Below are 23,121 nucleotides of genomic sequence, written 5' to 3'. Positions count from 1 at the left end.
TTTTAAGCTGAAACCTCAAAGACACATTTTGGGGACACCTGAGACTTATATTACATCTTGTAAAAAGGGGCATAATAGACTTTGCTTTGACTACACACCGGTCATCAGTGAGCATACAGTATATACATTAAAGAATAAAGCACCAGGTAGCTGTACAGTGTAATGACCTTTCCTGTTTCCAGTATAATGCATCATAACCCTAGAAAAGCCCAGGCCAATATCATTCACGAGTATATCATTCTGTGCCTATTACGGCTGGGGTACATGTAAGGTGACCCTGAGAATCCCCAGAAGTTTAGCAGGACAGAGTCATACGAAGCAGCAGTAAATTAAGATGCTCTGCTGTTGGTGTGAATGTTGATATCTAGGGTCAGTGACTTCCATGATGGATGTCCTAAACTTGTCGTCCTTGTCGAGGTTGGTTTGAAATGCAGACGGGGTGAGAGTGATTGTGTGTATGTGTGAGAGAGAGGCCAATGAGTTGCACCCATGCTGAAAATTAATTTCTCCATTTATTCACAGGGCATGCTCGAGTGAATGACTGTGAAGGAGAAATTCAAGGCTAAGACGCATTTCTTCCTATCCCACAAACAAACTGTGCACATGTGCGCATCAACAGGCTGAAGAGAGAAACTTCTGCAGTCCTTTAAAGTGCATCAGCTGCAGTGGATCGCGTGTTTCACAGGCTCAGCTCTACTCCCTACATTACATCACAAAGAAGGAGGAATCATCATAAAACAGCTCATGACAACACTAGCAGATACTGTGCAGACACATGCACTCTATTTCACTATCAGAAGCTGAAATAGAAAAGGAAACAAACAAATGCAGTGTGAAGAGGAGGGCAGATTCTAAAAAAAAATTCATATGAAACTGATTAGTAAGAAAGTAGTCATTTAGCTTGGCACTTTGATACAAAGTTACTAACAGTACACATAAAGGTTTATGCTTTATTGGAACTCTAAAGTTAGTCTGTGATTTGTTACGTTTGGGATATGGGAGTGATCTTGGACAAGAGAACTGCCCTTGGCCTTGAAAGTGGACCTTTTTTGAGAGTCTTAGTTATTTTAGCACTTTTTTTAAAGCTATATAGTGGTGCTTAGGCACCTACTGTATCCACTCGTTTTTTTTCTGCATGCTTCTTCTTCTGCTCCGGGAGTCTATGGCAGCCCATAGAACCACTTACAAAAAAGTTATAAAATTTGGCACACAGATAGAGGACGGTCTCAATATTATCCAGAGCAAATTAGAAGTCTCTATCTTAAACTCTCTAGCGTCACCAACAGGTCAAACTGAGTTGAATGCAAAATGTAAATTCGTATGGGTCATGATTTTTCACAATTTAGAATTTTGCAAAAAAATCTACTTTTTCTATTTCATCCTAGATGGTTTGTCTGATTTTCACCAATATTGGCTCATATCATGTTCAGGCAATTCTGGCAAAAAAAAAAAACTATCATAAGCTTTTTGATATACCAAATCGTTATTGTAAAACGTGCAAACAAATTTTATATAATTAATGCAAAAATGGACATGAATCTATATCTTCGCAGCGCTTTAGTGGCTTTGCACCAAACTTGGTATGTGTTATACCAATCACGGCACATGAGTAGTTTTGGAACAGCATCACCTACCGGAAAAAGTGGAAGCAGACTGTGACATAATAAAAGCTCCGCTGTTTTCAAGCCGAGCATCACACTCGCCTTTAATTCGCAATTGCTCCAGCATTCACGTTTTACTTCCACGACTTTCAGCCCCACCCTGCTTCATACTACAGTGAACTTAATAAGTCTTTAAAACATCAGCTCACCCATGGACATAAGTCCCGATGGATTGTATTGGCCACACTATCACGGCGTCATCAAACTACGTCTTTGTTTCTTCATTTGTTTTGAATATGCGCCCTCTAGTGGTGAAAACGTATATATTGTGCCTTCATTTTTTTATTTATTTATTACTTTATTTAAATTAATAAAAATGCTCTTAATATTTTTAGTTTTACATTTAGTCAAAAAAAAAAAAAAAAAAAAAACTGGTCTCTGTCCAAAATTGCTTTGGTCAACCACTGACAGTAAGTGGTAAGTTTTTTATCCTACCTATTTTTGAAAATACTAAAAATAAAGATTAAAAATTAATATTAAAATATTCAAAGACAACGACAACAAGAACATTCTAAATAAATAAATGCATTCTAAACTAAAAAAAATAGCATATTTAAATGTATGCAAATATTTTAATTGCATGAAAACCTATAGTTTAAAAGACCGGCAGTCCGTAGGCAAAATTACCCACATTTAGCGGGTAGCAAGAGTCAATTTCCCACCCTGTCAGCAGTGACAGTTAAGGTACAGTAGCCACGTTAGCAACTGCGATGACAGCAGCAGAGTGATCTGAGATGCATTAGGACATGGCTGTAGATGTGTTTGAACAGAAAAGAATGCGTGAGGAGATGAGAGGAGAATGCAAACACTGATGACCTCTGACATGGCAGACATCTGTGGTCTTCACATGGAGACACGCAGCCTGCGGACAGGCTGTGGGAAACTCAAGAGTTTTGTGACGTTGTTTGTTATAAGACATGACACAGACTCATCCTCTCAGTTTAGATAATGTCTGCTGCTACACGTGTTCAGCCCTTGTGATGAAACTAAAATCAAAGGCACTAATAAACCTCAAGCTCATCATGTGATTTCACCATTAGAATATGATGTTGACCTTCAGTTCCCACACAAGGCAACAACACTTAATGGAATCGCCCAGAATCCCAGTACACTTTAGTAAGTGCAAAAAGCTGTCATCATATAAATCTGACAAACTTCAGGACACGGCGTTCATGGGTGCATGTCAGTCCTGTGTGTGTTTTTACTCAACTTAAAATGACATTTGTCTCTCAGCAACGTGTGAGCTTGATTCAGTTATCGGTCCCAGCTGTACAGCCAACATAGGCTTCAACATAGTCCAACACACACACAAAAAAAGCTTGTGCTCTAAAAGACTCGACTGTTCATTCCAAAAATGTCCTAACACAGTACTGCATATATTACCAAACAGTTAGTTTACACAAATACTTCAATATGTGACAGTATCTCTGTTCCAAAACCGAGTGAGCTGCCTCACTGCCTACACAGACAGCATTGTAACTGTCATGGAACCTCATAGGCAACTGATATGGTCATTCTATATCCGCCTTTTTCTTCTCGTAAAAGTGGGTGTGGCTTTTTGTACATTTTATGGGTGTGGCTTCCAGTCTCATCCACATCCAGCTATTTTTAGCTGTACAAAACAGCTTGTTTTGCTGCTTGATATTGCAAATTGGTATGTCTTACCATATTATTTTAATGTATTATCTTAATTATGAGCACTCTGGTTTGTAGTGCAAACAGTTTTACCGTTTACTGCACGTTGTTATTTTTCTCATTTCCCTATAGCGGATAATAAACCATAAGTCTCACCCATAGGCTTACTTCCGTGTTGAGGAAACAGGTGAATAGGCAACATACAATTAATATGGAAAACGCAACTTTAACTGATATGAATACAGTTTGATACAGCAGCAAAATTAAGAATCTTATTTTTGTAGTAGCCTTTATATCTATAATTCTTTGAGCTTCATGAACACTCTATGATTTTGGCTACAACTTGGCCACCTGAAACAAATTTCTGGGTTTGTAAAGGATATCTCATGTCTTACAATAAAATTGTACGTTTTTTTAATGTCTAGTACAACATGTTCATGGACAGTGAAATAATTGTCTTTGCAATGAATCTTAAGGTGTGTGCACACCAAAAGCGAAACAAATATTCGCCATTGCTTTACTCACTCTAGATTACTCGCGGGATGTTTTTTTTTTCGTAGTAAAAACATAATAATGCTCTCCTCCATTTTCTGAGACAACCAGACATGTCAAATCGGACGTGTCGATAAGCTCTACACTGATTGGACTGCGCAATCAACTTGCACACAAGACACAATTGATGTGAATATTGTGTGTTTGTGGCCATTGCATCACCCAGTTTGCATCGTCCAGTGTGAATTGGCATCTATTTGCATCTTTGCGTTGATTTTATATGTAATCTACACGTGCAAATAGTTACTTTCACAATTAGCCTTCACTAAAGTTCTGGCAGTCAAAAATTTTGAGTCATATTCCAACAGTGTGACGTTAACAGTGTGACAGTGTGAAGTTAATTCTCATATTGTATTTTTAGAAAGTTTTGGAATATTTGTCCTCTCTTTTTTCACTACCGAAACAGTGATATAATTTAATAAGGGTTATATTGTCCTATTAAGATTTTGCTTACATCTTCCTTTATATTTTTTCTATTTCATTAAAAAGTTTTCAAAGGTAAATCAACTACAATTTTAACAATATTTCAAGTGTCATTTATGAGATTTGTTGCATTTTGAATTTAAATTTTCTTTGTAAATGGCAAAAAGATGATTATTAAGGAATTAAGTTAAGGAATTATTAGTTTGAATATACATTGAACCAAACACTATTATAATCTTAGTTGATAATTCAATATACTTTTTTTGACAAAACATTCCAAGTTTTGGTCGGGGCACATAACAATTGCATAACTGTACACAATTTTTGTTTATTTCCCTTAAATAAAGGATTATGTGTTCCTTTTGTCACTACTGAAATGATAACATGTTTTGGAAAAGGGTAAGTGACTCCTCGTTGCTACATTACTTTTGTGTTGCTTCTGTCTTAGAAACCATATCTGTCTGTCTGCATTACATAAAACTGAAGTGTAGGATAGAGATGACTGAGCATTTTAAATATAAAACATATCAATTTTCATATCTGGTAAGTTTAGAAATTAAGCAGCAGAGAAGCAGACCTGGTTGTACCATGAAAGCACTATCCTACAATCAGCAAACACACCCGGACATATGTGAAAGCAAACACACACACACACACACACACACATACATTTACATGCATATACAAGTACTGTGATTCTTTCTAACAGTCCCCTGTCACTGTGCCTCTCTCTTTCAGCTCATATGGGCACTTTTATCTGATGGGTCTGATGGGTGCACATGCTCTCCGATGATAAACTGTCATCTGCATTAGTGTCTGTGTATTTTTGGTATAATGCGACCTGAGTCTTGATTTCCGAAGGATCATGTGACTGAAGACTGGAGTAATGGCTGCTGAAACACAGTTATGCCATAACAGCGTACAAAACAACATAGTATTACAAATATTTTAAAACAGAGCTCTATTTAATATTAAAAATATTTCACAATATTACTGTTTTACTAAATTTGTGATCAAATTAACGCAGCCTTGTGAAGCATAAGATACCTTTTCCAAAAACATAAAAAAAAAAAAATTATTCCAAACTTTTGACAGGTAGTGTATATATGACAGGGTTTCCTTTTAAGATATTCTGCATCTCTTTTGTATTGTACAACAAACACAGTGTGTCTCATGATGTCCGATTCCCAAATAAGTGACTCATTTGAACCAGCTCTTTTGATTAAATCACTCAAAAAGATTCAGCTCACTGTATCCAAATAACAAGAAATAATCTGACACAGTGATCCATTTAAAGTAGTTACTAAGATCACAAATGACTCCTCTATGAATCTGTGAGCTATTTTCTATGTAATGCTAAAAAATGAACCATTACTTTGATGTAAATGTTACGCTGGACAGACTTAATATCAGTTAAATTACAGACTAGCTGAACATATTTACAATGTATATGTCTGCTGCAATAAATTACAGTAATTAATTATGTGACAAGCAAAAATAATAATAAGAATCGATGAGCTCAGTGAACTGAAGCACATATTCAATTCCTATGTATGCAGTGGTATTACACTATGGACCACAAAGCCAGTCTTAAGTAGCATGGGTATATTTGTAGCAATAGGCAAAATTCATTGTATGGGTCAAAATTATCAATTTTTCTGTTATGCCAAAAATCATTAGGATATTAATGTTCCATGAAGATATTTAAATTTCATACTGTAAATATATAAAAACGTAATTTTTGATTAGTAATATGCATTGCTAAGAACTTCATTTGGACAACTTCAAAGGCGATTTTCTCAATATTTAGATTTTTTTGCCCCCTCAGATTTCAGATTTTCAAATAGTTGTATCTCCACCAAATATTGTCCTATCCTAACAAACCATACATCTTATTTACTCAGCTTTCAGATGATGTATAAATCTCAGTTTAAAAAAAAATAACCCTTATGACTTGTTTTGTGGTCCAGGTTTACATATGTACTCTAGTAAGATGACTATGTCTGTAAATCAACACTAAACACTTAACACAATCCATACCACAAATATTACCTTTCTCTCACTCCATTGCTACATCATCCTCAATGTCAACACATGATAAGCAAGTACTGGTATGTTTATGTAACAGCATCAGCTGTCCTCTAGGCTGAAACCATCTCCCTTACAATGTTCAAAGATCTTTTTGAGCAACCTGGTCCAAGGTTAGTGCACAGTCAAGTCTACAATCACCTGCCATCGCTGCGGTCATATCTGGGTGAATATGTGATGAAGGATTAGTCATGTATTGTGGAATGTTCTTTAGCATGACAGTGGCCAGAACTGACTTGTTATCTGGCGGGTGGGATCAAGTGCTTAACCTCTCCCTCGACCCTGTGGTAAAAACAACAATCGCTGCTGATGTGAGTGTCGCATGACATCAGAAAGGGAGGGAAGGATATGAGGAGAGAGGGAGACAGAAATGTTTTTATTTCAGCAGGGGTCCGTTTAAAATACCCACTTAATGCAACACACATCCTTAAACGTATGTATTTACAATGCTCATGAATCTGCCCTGTGTGAGCACCGTTTAGCACAACAGGACTGTGGGAGAAGACAGAGGAGTGGTGTAGCACTTAAAGGCGTAGTTTAAACAAAAATGAAAATTCAAGTCATTAATTACTCACCCTCTTGTCATTCCAAAGCCGTAAGACCTTCATTTATCTTCGGAACACAAACTAAGATATTTTTGATGAAATCCGAGAGCTTTCTGACCCTACATAGACAGCGACGGTAATACCACATTCAAGGCCATCAATAAAGTAGTCCATGTAACGAGAGGTTCATCCTTAATTTTATGAAGCTATGAGAATACTTTTTGTGCGCAAAGAAAACAACAAAAAAAGGCTGTATTCAACAATTTCTTCTCTTCCCTGTCAATCTTCGTTGTGGTACTCTTATGAATGAGTGTCAAAGAAGGATACGGAAGAGAAGATATTGTTGTTTTTATCAATGTCCTACATTCCTGGGCCTTAAATGTTGTAGTTGTGGTGCTTTCTATGCAGGGTCGAAAAGCTCTCGGATTTTATCAAAAATGTCTTAATTTGTGTTCCGAAGATAAACAAAGGTCTTACGGATTTGAAACGACACGAGGGTGAGTAATTAATGACAGAATTTTCATTTTTGGGTGAACCATCCCTTTAAGAAAGCTTGGAAAGAGTAATAGAATGGCAGCATTTGGGAAACTTGAAAAATTTTTGAAAACGTGCTGCAAAAATTACACATTGCACATTTGAAGGTCTATACTGATATATACTGATGTCATGCAAATGAAGAAAAATAGTTTTCAGTTATTGAGGTAATTTTAGAAATTAGCAGTGATGTAAAACTCGAAACGACTGCTTGGAATTGTCACAAAAAAGCTACTTAATCTACAGCAAAACTAATTTAGTCTAATTCCAGAATGAATGAATCTTTTGACCTGGAGCTTTTTAATAAATCAAAGGCGTTTTTTTTTTTTTTTTTGGTGAAAGCACACAGTGCAACGTGTGTAATCTGATTCTTAAATAAATGCTTTTTATGAGCCAATTCTTTTTAGTGAATCAACAATAAAATGCGGCCAAGTGTGGTCTGATTCCTATAGAAGAGAGAGAGAGAGAGAGAGAGAGAGAGAGAGAGAGAGAGAGAGAGAGAGAGAGAGAGAGAGATAAATAACTTTTATTGGAAGATATTTTTCAGTGAATTAATGCATGCAGGACTAGTGTCTATTAGGGCTGTGCAATTAATCTAAATTAAAATTCAATTTCGATTTCGGCTTTGGCTTCAAACGATAAATGTAGCTATTGAATACAGTTATCGAGATGAAACAATTATTGTGCCCCATTCCGCTCCCTTTCCAGTGGTGCACTTTCGCTCCTCCATAAAAGCCTAATTTCACATGCAAATCAGCAAAATCATGTAACGTGACTTTCATAAAACGGGACAAGCTTGATTTATAAATGTCTCTTTGATGTTTTTAAAAGCGAGAAAGAGAACTCGCGCTGTTCTGTGTATGCGCTCAGAGACAGTGCAGAACACAGACAGGTAAAGATATCTTTTAGCTCAAGTTGTGCGCCTAAACGGTCAAATACACACAAAAATATTTCAAAATGAGGCATTTGAAAATGATTCATGTAAACCCCTTGTCAGTTATGTCTTAAATGATCATAAACAGTTGAGAATGAAAATACGTGTGTAACAGTATATTGGATCCGTGTAGCTATTAAAGCGGCAACAAACAATATTCCTTCTGCCGTCTCTGTGCTTAATATTAATAAAACGTAAAAAATACAAAAAGAAAAAGAACTTTTGTAGTTTTAAAAAGGAAACAAAGCATGTTTAATTCTTACTGTGAAGATGCTGTCTTATTTTACATTCAAATAATTACATTCAATTTCTGTAGTAGGCTGTTAAGACTACTTTAGACTTGCATAAAGTATTCCGTTTCTTATTCTCAAAAAAGCACTGCTTTTCTTTTATTTACTTATTTTTTTCACTTGTATATATTTTTTTCTGTTGTATTGCCATCTTTAAATTAATCATTAATATAAAGTTTTAGACCCAGTCATAATTGTGTTAAATAATAATGATCACAATATTGACCAAAATAATCGTGATTGTGATTTTTGCCATAATCGAGCATCCCTAGTGTCTGAGCCAGTTTTATTTATTTTTTTATTTTTTTAAGAGATGAAATGAAAGCATACAACATGACCAGTGCATGAACCAGTAAGTAATTAAAAAGTCTTTGTAAAACTTTTTTTAATGATTGGCATATTTGGCAGAAGTCTGCTGAGGACAGTAAATGCAAAACAAAATATTTCTTTTTCCAAATATTTATAGAATCATTAGAATCGTTAAAGGAACCAATAAGGAAGCCAAAACTGAAACCAGAATGGTTAAATAGTTAGATTTTTGAGGTAAGTTTTGGTTTTAAGACAAGAACTTGATTAGTTACTATTAAAGGGATAGTTTACCCAAAATTGAAAATTCATTAAAAGTCATTAATTACTCACCCTCATGTCATTCCAAACCCAAAAGACCTTTGTTCATCTTTGTAACACAAATTAGGATATTTTTCACAGCGTAATTGCCATGCTTAAGGGCCAGAAAGGTAGTAAGGACATTGATAAAATAGTCAAATGTGATCAGTGGTTCAGCCATAATATGTGACCCTGGACCACAAAACCAGTCATAAGGTTAAATTTTACAAAACTGAGATATATACATCATATGAAAGCTCAATAAATAAGCTTTCTATTGATGTATAGTTTGTTAGGATAGGACAATATTTGGCCGAGATACATCTATTTGAAATCTGGAATATAAGGGTGCAAAAAAATCAAAATACTGAGAAAATCACCTTTAAAGTTGTCCAAATTAAGTTCTTAACAATGCATATTACTAATCAAAAATTACATTTGGATAGGTTTACAGTAGGAATTTTACAAAAAATCTTAATGTAACATGATCTTTACTTAATTTCCTAATGATTTTTGACATAAAAGAAAAATCAATAATTTTGACCCATACTATGTATTTTTGGCTATTGCTACAAATATACCCCAGCGACTTAAGACTGGTTTTGTGGTCCAGGGTCACATATTATGAAGCTACAAGAATACTTTTGTGCATTTTTGTGCAAGTGTCATGGTACTCTCAAGAATGCACGTTGAAGTCATTATTTTTGCTTTCTTTGTGCAAAAAATGTATTCTCATAGCTTCATAAAATTACAGCTGAACCACTGATGTCACATGGACAATTTAAAAACATTCTTACTACCGTTCTGGCCCTTGAACGTTTTAGTTGCATTACTGTCTATGCAGGGTCAGAAGGCTTCGGATTTCAAAAAAAAAAAAAAATCTTAATTTGTGTTCTGAAGGAGAACAAAGGTCTAACCGGTTTGGAACAACATGAGGGTGAGTAATTAATGACAGATTTTCATTTTTGGGTGAACTAACCGTTTAAGATCATTTTGCATTATGTTCAAAGAGCTTTTTTTGCTCTTTCAAGGATACACAGGTGCTTACAAAAACTGTGTAGCAGTAGTGAGTGCAGTTATTTCTGCAAGCATGCATTTAGCATGAGTGGTGCAGCTTGCTATTTAATTAGCTGTTAATCATCTATAGAACATAAATGACCATGTGTGTGCATCATGCTGTTTTCTGGTCATTAGTGACAGATGAGCTAAAGAGTGTAGCAGGCCATTAGCTCACTGCTGCATGTGTCTGTCTCTGACTGAGTCTGTGCCCTCATTACAAATGTAGCCCATTGTAGCAGAGTAGAACAGCTGACATCCCCTAATGCCAGCTATAAGTCATCAGCGGTGCTCATGCCCACTTTACACACACACACACACACACACACACACATGCAAACACACACATACACATACACATACTAGAAAGAGGAGCTCCTCTTAATGAGGGGTTTCTAGGATGAGTGTAAAATAACTGCTGACAGAGACAGGGCACGTTTAAAAGATCAGAGCATTTTTTGGATTATGAAAGGATAAACTGAAAAGTCTAATTACTGGAAAAGAGGATAAAACCTGTAGCTGTCCTTGCAGAAGAGGGTCTGCTGAGCTTTACTGAGAAGATTCTGCACAGTGTTTATAGTAGACACCAGCTGAACACAACCGCAAAGCACATGGAACCATATGACTCACACTGTTCAATCATTCTTTCTCACTTCCTTTCCTTACACACTGAAACACTCAAAAACAAAAACTGATCAGAAGAGAAAGATCAAAACAAATTCACAAGTATCACAAGCATTAACGTGACATATTTAGATGGGTTACAAGGAGATGCTCGCAAAATAGGCACAGCACTATGGCAGTGGGTCAGAACTGTCATAAGCTCAAACGACAATACTTTTATAATTGTAATAATTTTATCAGATGGCCAGCAATGATTTAATGGCTTAACTATTATTATAAAATGTTAAGTCAGTGAATCCAACACAATTTTGGAGCACTAATAATCAACTTGTCCGGTTCCTATAATGTAATATGTTGTAATGACTAGTATACAGTCTGAGTTTCCATTACATGCTTGTCCACCCACTTCCTGCTGCCCAGATCAATAGTGTATCTTCACACTGGACAAAGTCAATCGATTCATGTTGTGTCTCATTGTGTGTGTTACTGTGCACATTAAGACTAATTGGGTGCTGGTAAAGGAGATTTTTCGCATTGATCTGAAATCAGTTTTATAACTCCTGTGTTATAGGAAAGTAAGGAAAGGGAAACTGAGTACAGATGCACCAGCTGCATCTTCTTTTTATTTGCAGATCATCCAGATGCCATTTCTGTTTTTATGAGAGTTTTAGAATAATATAATATCAGTAAGACAGATTTACTAACTGGTAGAAAATAAACCCTACATTATGCATACACAGTTGTGTTCAAAAGTATTCATACCCTTAGTAAATATAATCAAAAAGGGCTGTAAAAAATAAATCTGCATTGTTAATCCTTTTGATGTTTTATTTTTTTAAATTTTACCAAAATAATAACCTTTCATTACAGAATAAGAATTTAAACTTGGGGGGGAAATCTCATGATTTTTTTTTTCTTTAATAAACATTGGCCACAATTAATCATACTCTTTTATTCAATACTTTTTGCAACTTCCTTTTGCCAAAATAACAGCCCAAACATTAAAGATAGAGCAGTATATTTAATTGTACAAATGGGGTACTTTTTTTATCCCTGTGTGCACCAAACCCATCTTGAGTGTTTGCAGCTAAAAAGCTTATTTTTTAGTTACTACTAGATCTGAAACCATAGAACCCAATCCCGTCTGACTTTCCAATAGTTTCTAAAAAGTGAATATGCAGGAGTTTGTTTTTGCATGAGAGCATTTTCTCTATTTTTTTTTTTGTTTTGTTTTGTTTTGTTTTCTTTTCTTGAAACCCTCCCAAACAAATGTGATGATGTAGGTGCTGTTTGATCATTTTGAGGCTTTCTGAACCTAAGACTCAACTATTTTCTGTAATTATCCATCTGTGATCCTTGGAGAGTCTTTAGCCACTCAAACTATCCTCCACACGTTGCCTTAAGACGAAACAGACACATCCTTTTCCAGGCAGATTTGTAACATTTTTTGTTAACTGGAAATACTTTATTACAGCTTTTGTGTTCCCTCATATTTATATTCTTGTGAAACAGGAAGCCATGGCTGGATAATTATATGTTCCCAATCACCCTGGTATGCTAAAAAAACACAAATATGAATAGGAATATACTTTAGAGATATTTTACTCATATGAATTTCTAGGGCTGCCAAAAAATTGGGGACATGTTATATTAGAGAAAAATATTTATTAAATAATGTGATTTTACCACACGTTCACTTCTTTCTTTCTTCAATTAAAGGTTTGATTTTTTTTTTACATTGTTTAATGAAAGATCAAATGGATAAACTATGCAGATTTATTTTTACAGCCTTCTTTGATTGTATTTACCAAGGGCATGAATAATTTTGACCACACCTATATATTACATATGCACTGCCGCTCAAAGTTTGTGGTTGGTAAGATTTTTACAGTAAAAATGCCACACATTGTGCAAAACTGTCAGTAATATCCCTGCTAATTTTTTATATTTATTCCACCAACATAATTATAAATAAAAAGTAAGTCTTGTTCACAGTCACTCGCATATTTAAATGTAGTTGTCACTCCGAAAGCTTTTCAAGCAAAACATTTTTAAATAACATTCGTACACTCTTGAAAATAAAGGTGCTTTAAAAGGTTCTTCATACGATGCCATAGAAGAACCATTTTTGGTTCCACAAGGAACAATTTAGCCAAAGGTTCTTTAAAGAACCATCTCTTTCTTACCTTTTTATAATCTGAAGAACCTTCTTTCACCATAAATAAGATGTTAAAGGTTCTTTATGGAGCCATTTAGACAAAAAGGGTTCTTCTATGCCATCGTGAAGTACCTTTATTTTTAAGAGTGTAGAGAATTACAGCTTAAAATATCCTAAAAATACGAGAGCTTTGACTTTTATGACAACAAAGGATCTCATGTCACATTAATGTATACTTATTACTGGCTCATGCAGTCAGTTTAGATTGTGTCAGAAATCATGACATACTGTACAGAAGCACCGACTTGCAATTTAATGGCAGGCAGAGTCTGTGATATAAGACAGTGACACCAATTAATGCAGCACCAGTGCTGTTCCCAACAGTACAATCAGTACAACTGTGACTACTACTTTCTATAACACACATCAAAGAACAACCAGCACTTTATCTGATAGTGATCAAACAGCTAAAGTCTGTGCAACCCTACAGACAGACTAAGTGAAAGTGTGTGAACATCTGTGTGCATGTCAGAATAGTGACACTGGATGAGGAGGTTGTGTGTGCGTGTTTGTGTGGGATGATTAATGGGAGAGTCAGACTGATATCAGAGTTGTAATTATCAGCATAAAACAGGTCACAGCATTAGCACACACACACACACACACACACACACACACAAATAGATACAAAGAGCCAGACACGCTGGCCAGAGCGACTCGCAATCAGCACTTTAACAGCAATTTAATAAGGGAGATAAAGAAAGATGGAGAGAGAGAGGGAAAGAAAAGAAATGAAATGGAGATACAGAGAGTGAACGTACCAGTCGGTTGATGCGAACGAACTCCTCAGGACTCTTGGCCCAGGGCGGCAGCTCCACGTCTGACACCACAGTCCCATCATCCATCACTCCCAGGTTGTAATTATTGGAGTTGACAAACATCTCTGGGAGGTAATAGAACTCAGGGATCAATTCCTGTGAGGGAGACAGAAAGGCGGCCTTTTTTAGCTACAAATTTCACACTAATAACTGATTAAATAATTAGATCAGGGTTTGCAATCAATTTTAAAGGGATATTTTTTTTTATCTGTTTACCCCCAGGGCATCCAAGATTTAGGTGACTTTGTTTCTTCAGTAGAACACAAACGAAGATTTTTAACTCAAACCGTTGCAGTCTGTCAGTCATATAATGGCAGTCAATGGTTACCAAATCTTTAAGAGTAAAAAAAAATCATACACAGACAATCGTTATGTGTCTCAAGACCTCAATGTATCGTCACGAGCCACAGGGTTTAATTTGGTTTTGTCTGTGTATGTTTTTTTTTTTTTACTCTTAAATATTTGGTAACCATTGACTGCCATTTTATGACTGACAGAATACAACAGTTTGAGTTAAAAATCTTCGTTTGTGTTATACTGAAGAAACAAAGTCACCTACATCTTGGATGCCCTGGGGGTAAGCAGATGAACATCAAATTTTCATTTTTGGGTGAACTATCCCTTTAAATATCTAATCTTAATTTCATAATTTTCTTGAAAGTAGTTAGAAAGTAAACAAGGAAACAAAATTGATTATTGTGCAAAGCAGATGCATCCAGTTTCAAGTATTCCTAAACATATTAGACAAATATACAATATAACAGCTCATTAAATAGGAATCAGGAGTGGAGGAATCAGTTATTCCTTGTTTGAATATTTAGCCTTTAATCTGTGCCGCGCTGCCACTCTGAGTGAGAGATGCAGTTGGAGCTACTCCAGTTTAATATCCAATTTTAAAGTCTTCACAGAAAGAGCGACTGCATGTCATCCTGATAAAGAACATTAAAATAGCAGTGCAGAGGCACACGGCAGTCAAAGCATGGTAAATAGCACTAAGACTCTTTCTTTTCCTTTATAAATTGCATGGGTATCACTTTGTTTTAAATAATGGTGACACAATTGGAAGAAAAAGTTGGTGACATCATGATATTGCAAAGGTGAAATCTTATGAATAATAATCAGGTTACACAGAAATCATTTTACATGACAATAACATCCCATTTTAAAAATTCTAAAAGTGTTTGGAGGAAACAATCATCCTTGCTGATCTTGCTGAAGATCTCAAATGTGACACTTAACTTTATTCTAAATTCTGACCCTGTTGATCTTAGGATTTTGTAAATCAGTGGATGAAGTGGATAAACCATGAAGGAGCAAATTACTTAAATATAATTTGCTAGTTTAATGGTAAATGGGTCATTCCTGTAATGCAGCAACTTGTAAATTTGAAAAGAAAATAAATATGCCTGTGTTCCTATAAAAGGGTATGTGCATTTCTATAATAGCTATACCTGTTTTTCTGAAATCTGCTCTGGTCAAACTTATTATATAACATGATTATTTGAAACTAGGGCTGGGCGATAAATCGATAACGGTAGTTACCAATATAATTTTCCTTAATAAAATGATAACAAGAGTTCGATAAATGTTGAATATACTGTAATGTTTATGCGTGGAACGAGAGAAAGCTAGTCTTTAGAAGCGCGCCACTTGGACCATTTAAGCGCTCGGTTCAAAGTTCAAACGGAAGCATGGCACGAGATTACTACAGCAGATGCGTCGCTGATGAGTCTTGGTCATGCAAGCACAAAACAGCGCTGTAAGATCTAGTGCGAAGCGAATTCAATGAACACAAATGTGGTAACACAAATTAAATGAAACAGCACTGACAAACAGGAGAACTACTGTGTGCAACGACATAGTTGAAGGGCTTTTTAATCTAAAAATCGGCATCACCAACCATGGATTTACTGTAGTAACACTAACTGCACCCTGGTACTGTGTCAGAAATGTGGGTATTCGTGTTTAATTTTATTATATTATTAATATAGACATGTATTAAATGTATTGAAACAGTACAGGAATATAATTACATAATTTTTGTGATTAAGCTATAGCTTAATTTTTGCTGCTATATACTAAATGTGTTTAGATTACTGTTTTTTATACAAATACCTATAAACCATATTATGACGTGCTTTATTTGTGATTTTAACTGTGGTTATCATGATCAAAATGTATGCGACTATGAAAGACCAATGATTAATTAAAAAAAAAAAACTCAAACAGTCAGTATAATTAAATTTCACCAAATAAAAATGAGATGGCTACAATTTTTACAAGATTTTTTTTACAATGAACATAAATTTAAATCTTCATCCTAACTCAAGCCACTATCAAATGTGTACTTCTAAGAGACAAAAAAATATATTATTATTATTAATATTATCAGGCAACACAAACCTGTTTCTAGATTTGAAACAATATTACTCTGTAGAACATGCAGAACTACTAAATTATTTTTTCCCTATTAAGATATTTATTTTAAGGAAAAATGACTGGAAAAGTGTGAAGAATTAAACCAAAATTTGTCATGTTCTGACCATAAGGAGTAGTTCAAAACCACAACTAATCATCTACAACTTTCACTTTGGAGCAAAAAATCTGCCTTTAAACTTGAAAGAAATAATAATGTGACATTTATCATGATAATTATTGCTATCGAGTGATATGAAAAAATGATTGTGATAACTTTTTGGCCATATCACCCAGCCCTATTTGAGACAAACAGGATTATTTTAATGGAGAGAAAAAAAACTCTGTTTCTAAATGTAAAAACATCAGTCATCCAATTAAAATAATTCAATTATATTTGGTATTGGCCTGAATTTCTTTTTCAGTCCATCCCTACTTTCATCTGTTGCTCTGCATCTTATATTCTACAGTGTGCACCTATTCATACACACGCCACTCATCAAATACAGTACACACATTCTATAGTTGATGATGATGATGATGATAAATTGGAGAAGCATCTAACTGACAATCTATCGCTCACTCTGTAGTCATAGACCAGTCAAGTTCTGTCTCACATCCAAACTAATTATGCTTTTCTGTGATAGGTCCATTCCAAAGCTAAGAGCAAAAACCCTAGGGTTAATATTTGTATGTAGAAGAATAACATTTCAGGTCTAAATTTAAACATCTATTTAAAAAAAACTGTACATATTTAACATAACATAGCATTCAAATTTAATATGTATATGTGCACTGTGTATATAGAACACAGTTCCTCAGTGCATTGCGAGTGGCCAATTAGGTGAGCAAACAAAAGGTGGAAGTTCAAAACTAGCCTCCTGCCTCATTTCTTTCTGGTCCTCTCTTTAAAACAAAAAGGTCACGATTTTACAATGGCACCAGGCGCCCTGAGGTTCATGTATGGAGCCTGGCGTAAATTTGGCGTCTTCATTGGCGGCACAAAGACCCAGAGCCACTTAACCAGTGGTTGGGGGGGGGGAGGGAGACCAAGGCTGGGGTTCGGGAGGAGCTATTATGTGCAATGGCCCTTGAGCAGAACTGGTCATAGGGCAAAACCTGTGATCCAAAATCCTGTCCTGCTGCGGGTCAATAGAGAGGGGTACCCCTGGGCCTGCTCTTAGGTCCGCTCTAATTCCCCTGAGTGGAAACTTTCAGTGTCCGCACTGCTTTCAGCCTAGTGCATGGAGGTCAGGGGATGGAGGTTAAAGGTCAGGCCAGAGTTTGCCTGGCTAGAGACAGACAGGATCAGGATGGCTTTAGGCCATTATAGCTCTCTTTAGTCTGGACACAAAAACTGCTAAAGGCTTTTCACCTCTTGGTAGAATGAGGGGGTGTTTCTAAATGCAGGGGGACTGCTGTGCTTTTTGTTTTTTTAAGAAAAAGGGATAACAGCATGGCAAATTGATACATTATTACATTTGAAGGCACTTCTTTGCTTCTCATTTGCACCTATCAGACCTTTTTTGCAAGGTTAAGAAAAGTAAAACATGTTTGAAATGTTCCACAGCTTCAAAGTCAAATATACTGAAGGTGATTTCCAGGTTTTTAGTCAAGTCATTTGGTTTTGATGCATGCCAATCCTGTTATGCTGATCCACAGTGACAAGCTCACGCAAAAACCAAACTGGGTTTTGAGTGAGCTTTCGATATCAAGTGTGACCATGTAATGTGAGCCACATGTCTTATTATCAAATGAGCGCAATCAGCCCCTGAAAAACGCCAGAATGCAACGAGCGTGCTAACAAAATGGCTGTCTGTTGTAATGAATATTTCAAGAGGTCTGGACATTTTTGTTAAAGTCAGTGCCGAACACTCTGAGGGCCTCTGAGTGTGCATTTGGGATTGCTGTCTGACTTTGGTTTGAGGCCGAACGACAAAAGGTTCAACTGAGGGTTAGAGTGTTATGAAAGGTTTCGCAAGAGAGAGTGTAAGGGGGGAAAGGGGGAAAGTTCGAAATCAAGATTAGTTTAATGCTTTGATCAAGGACCCTTGACGCTTTCATAGTAGCATGACAAGGATTGGTTGTGACCGTACATGTGCTAAGGCCACTTTTTATGGAGAGGTGATGGGGGCAGCCGGGCAGAGAGCTGCGATGTCTCCATGACGACTGCCCTCACACCAAGTCCCAGCAAGCTCCAGTTACCAAGAGGAAGTCAACTCACTAGAGAAACGTCTAATCATGTAATAGCCTCCACATTTGTGAAAAACAAAATATCAGTGGAAGGCGAAAACCAAATCCAGGCAAGGGACCGACTGATGCTTGAATGAAAGGAAATACAGTTGCAATCGAAATTATTCAACCTCTTTGACCTGCAAGATATTTTGCTGCAAAGAAACTAAATTTTGTGAAAACAATTCGACAAAGGCATCGGTGCACTATTGGAGAAAGTTAATACACAATTGAGTAATTCTAAGAACATAAGTTGATGAATAATGGGGAAAAAAATCAAATTGTCTCTAAACGTTCATGTTCAAAATGATTCAAGCCCCAAAAGACCAATTTGATGCAGAATCTTATTATCTTATTCTCTAAAACCACTGATAAACACTGCTTAGAAGTGCTTAGAAGCTTCTATTACCTATCTACTGCAACCATTCCTCACCTGAAAAAGCTTTTAGATCACTGATAATTTTTGGTTTTCACATTGCCATTGCTTTCTCTAAATTCAACCAAATATTTTTAATGAGAATTAAGACTCAACAGGCCACTCAAGGACATTCTATGACTGATCCATAAACCAAGCATAAGTAGGTTTGGATATATGTGACCCTGGACCACAAAACCAGTCTTAAGTAGCACGGGTATATTTGTAGCAATAGCCAAAAATACATTGTATGGGTCAAAATTATCGATTTTTCTTTTATGCCAAAAATCATTAGCATATTAAGTAAAGATCATGTTCCATGAAGATATTTTGTAAATTTTCTAACATAAATATCTAAAAACTTGATTTTCGATTAGTAATATGCATTGCTAAGAACTTCATTTAGACAACTTTTAAGGCGATTTTCTCAATATTTAGATTTTTTTGCACCCTCAGATTCCAGGTTTTCAAATAGTTGTATCTCAGACAAACATTGTCCTATTTTAACAAACAATATATCAATGGAAAGCTTATTTACTCAGCTTTCAGATGACGTAAGAATCTCAATTTCGACAAATTTACACTTATGACTGGTTTTGTGGTCCAGGGTCACATATACTTTGGGATGATTGTCCTGCAGGAAAGTTCATTGATCATTAGCTTTATTGGAGAAAGTTTATAATACACATTTGAGTAATTCTGAAAACTTAAGATGATGAATAATGAAAAAAATCTAATTGACTCTAAGCATTCATGTTCAAAATTATTCAACCCCCAAATGTAAAATTTGGCGCATAACCTTTTACTCTTTAAAACCACTGATACATGCTGTTTGGAAGTGCTTAGAAGTTTCTTTTACCTCTCTACTGCAATCTTGGACCATTCCTCAGCTGAAAATGTTTTTTTTTTTTTCTTTCATTCTTTCTTCAAATTCAACCCAAATATTTTTAACGAGAATTAAATCTGGAGACTCAACAGGCCACTCAAGGACATTCTATGACTGATTCCTGAACCAAGCATTAGTAGATTTGGATGTATACTTTGGGATGATTGTCCTGCAGAAAAGTCTATTGATCATCAGCTTCAGTCATTGCACCAAAGGCTTCACAATTCTTGCCAAAATGGCCTGATACTTAACTTCCTGCTGCAGTAAAACAACCCCATACCAGGACTGGCCCACCTCCATGTTTGACCATGGAGACAGTATGCTTCTGCTTATAAGCTTTGCCTTTTTTTGGACCAGACTGCTGATCCATAGGTCCAAGAAGTTCCAGTTTGGTCACATCACCCCAAAAAAAAATTCTTTCAGAACTCCACAGGTCTATCCAAATGAATTTTAGCATGTTCAAGTCGGCCTTTTTGTTCTTCTCAATTTTACTCAACTTCAGCACATGCATGGGCTAAATGTATATGTGTAACACTCCAAGTTAATTCTGTTTTTGTGAAGTTTCTAAAGGCTTAATTGTGTTTTAAGACAATTTTTTTTATGTGACTTAAAACAGCAATGTTGAATACGGGTTGAATAATTATGACAGATGTGTTACTAAAAAAAACTCATTACATTATATAGAAAGATTTTAGAAAGATCTTATACATATATATATAAGAAACATTACATTATATATTGACATTATCACTTTTAATGTGGCAGTAAACGGTTATAGATGCAGTTTTTATAAAGTCCTGGATCTTTAGAAAAGTTTGTATTTGTAAAGTACTGCAGTCTCTGGGGGGGGGGTTGAATAATTTCGATTGCAGCTGTAAGTACAGCTTTGTGCATGTGAATAAACATGGACGCATGACGCACACACACAAAAAAATCACATATGTTGACGTACCTTCACGTCAGACGTGTCCCTCTGGCAGTTTCTCCAAGCTCTGGACACTGAGGAGAAAGTGCGATCAGCATGGTCAAATTTCCCACCTTGGAAATTTAGGAAGAATGTTGTGAAAGGCTCCTGAGAATAAAACAGAAAGAAAACATTTGGACCTTCCACACAAATTCATGCTAAAATGAGTATTAAAAAGTCATGTTAGGACCTAAAACAACTACAGGGCAAATTCCATTTAGCATAGATCATGCATTTAATAACTAAGAGTCTACTTTGATCAGTCTTTAGCCTGCAATTTGAACATTCTTCAATACGTGCAACCAGGCCAGTATCTCTTATTTAGCATCGATGCCTGCTGTTCATAACAAAGCCTTATACAAAATGATCCTAATTTGTGTGCACTAAATGAAAACCTCTTCCCCAAAAGAGGGACTTGAATGCTAAAGAAACCTGTTATTAACCCCGGTCAGACAGCAAAGCCTTTACAAGTGCATTATTTGTTCTTTTCTAATCATGCTTAATCTTGTTTGTGCAGAATAAATAGGTGGTTCTTTTGAAACAATACCTCCCCGATGAGAAGGACGCAATTAGAGTGAATAGCACCCCGGTAAGCTACACCATGAAAGAAAAATACCCTAATTACGCAGAGGCTTTTGGGTGCTTGACTGAATTTACCACTCTCCTTTTCTCTGTCAAGAGCCTCAATATCACGAGGTTGCTGATTTGTGCTATGGTACATGAATTAGGGTGTTTGGTGAAGTGGATTTGGGATAAGCCTGATAATAATGGGATGGGATCAATACAATGGGCCAACAGGGAATGGCAATGAAAGTGAAAAACTGTAACAATTACAGTGATGGCCAGGGACGGGTTAGTGACCTCTGGATCGTTTTCTCTCTCTCTTTGAGAGTAGAATTTATAGGAATATGTGAATACTCTAAACATTAAAACGAAATAAAACAAAGACCTAATTTAAATGTAAAGCAACTGACACTTCGAGAAACGTGGGACTTTATAGCTGTAAAACTAATACAGAACTGCTTATCCTGAACTATGTACTGTTATAAAGCATATAAAAAGTATTTTTTCCTCCAGAGTGTCATGTCTTTGTTCTCTGCAGATATTAGAACACAAAGGATGAGGGGAAGATGAGCGATGTGTTGTGTGTTTGTTAGTATGCAGATACGGCCTACATTTCAATATAACAATAAATCAACCTGACTGAGCACGCACACATGCCCAATTATAAACAACAATTAGTTGCAATGTGTTTCACAACAGATCACATGATGAATGTGTAGCGTTTTGTCGCAGCGTGAAGAGCACAGAGCTGCTGTGTTTTAAAGCCGTTTAAAAGTGGCAAATCATTTGGACAATTATGATCCTGTTTATTTGTCCCACATAAACAGGCCATAAAAAATAAACGTTAAAGGAAGTGAAATAATGCACTGGCAAATGACACACTGACATGCTTTTGTGTTCTAAGCGACTGATGCTATAAAAAAATCTAACATTTTAAAAATTGCAGTTTGGAGTTAAAGTGTGACACTTGTGTGTTTATGTGCAACTTACAGTCCTGAGTAGCCACATCTGAGTAAAGCTGGAGGTGGAATAGTGTGTGCCGTAGTGGAATTTGGGCACCTGCTCATCCTCCCACGATTCAAAACGTTCAGAGAAGAATGCAGCCCTCTTTGGGTTGAGTGCACCAATAGGCTGTAATGAGAAAGGACAACATTATTGGAATAAACATAAAACTGCATTAATAAAGTATAAATGTGCAAGAACCAAAGCAATAAAATAAGTCAGATGTCAGAATAAGGACCACAGGTGTTAAATCTTGAAAAAGTAATCACTTATTAATGCTAATAATTTATTTACATAATAATGTAGTGCGGCTGTTAAGTTTCATCAATAATAGACTGTTATTTTAAGTCTGTCACATTCAACAGTCTCTTTTCTGTAACTGTGAATAAAAAAAAAAAAAAAATTGTGTTTCTTTGCTCAACTGTTCATGTTTGAGGTCTGTAAGATTTTAAAAACGGTAATATTGTGAAATCTTATTACAATTTAAAATAACGCTTTTTATTTTAATATATTTTAAAATGTCACTTATTCCAGTGATTAAGAAACATTACGAAACGTGCTTAAGAAACATTAATATTGTCAATGATGACAACAGTTGTTTAATATTTTAGAAAGGTGGTACTTTTTTGTCAAGATTCAATGAATAACAAATAAAAGTT

General features: G+C 35.7%; 1 protein-coding gene across 1 annotated transcript in view; it reads right to left on the bottom strand.

The window, feature by feature from the left end:
- The window catches only part of lrba (LPS-responsive vesicle trafficking, beach and anchor containing), a 352,295-nt gene that overhangs the window by 55,269 nt on the left and 273,905 nt on the right, over nucleotides 1-23,121 (bottom strand). Inside the window, exons 44-46 of the mRNA XM_073842640.1 lie at nucleotides 22,451-22,591; nucleotides 20,885-21,004; nucleotides 13,928-14,080 (exon numbers count right to left, since the gene is read on the bottom strand). Of these exons, the coding sequence (XP_073698741.1) occupies nucleotides 13,928-14,080; nucleotides 20,885-21,004; nucleotides 22,451-22,591 (414 nt within the window). The remainder of the gene's footprint in view (nucleotides 1-13,927; nucleotides 14,081-20,884; nucleotides 21,005-22,450; nucleotides 22,592-23,121) is intronic.

The sequence above is a fragment of the Garra rufa genome, chromosome 6 (assembly GCF_049309525.1).
Source record: "Garra rufa chromosome 6, GarRuf1.0, whole genome shotgun sequence".
Lineage (NCBI taxonomy): Eukaryota > Metazoa > Chordata > Actinopteri > Cypriniformes > Cyprinidae > Garra > Garra rufa.
Note: the sequence above shows the minus strand (reverse complement) of the source record. Positions and strands in the feature narration are given on the sequence as shown.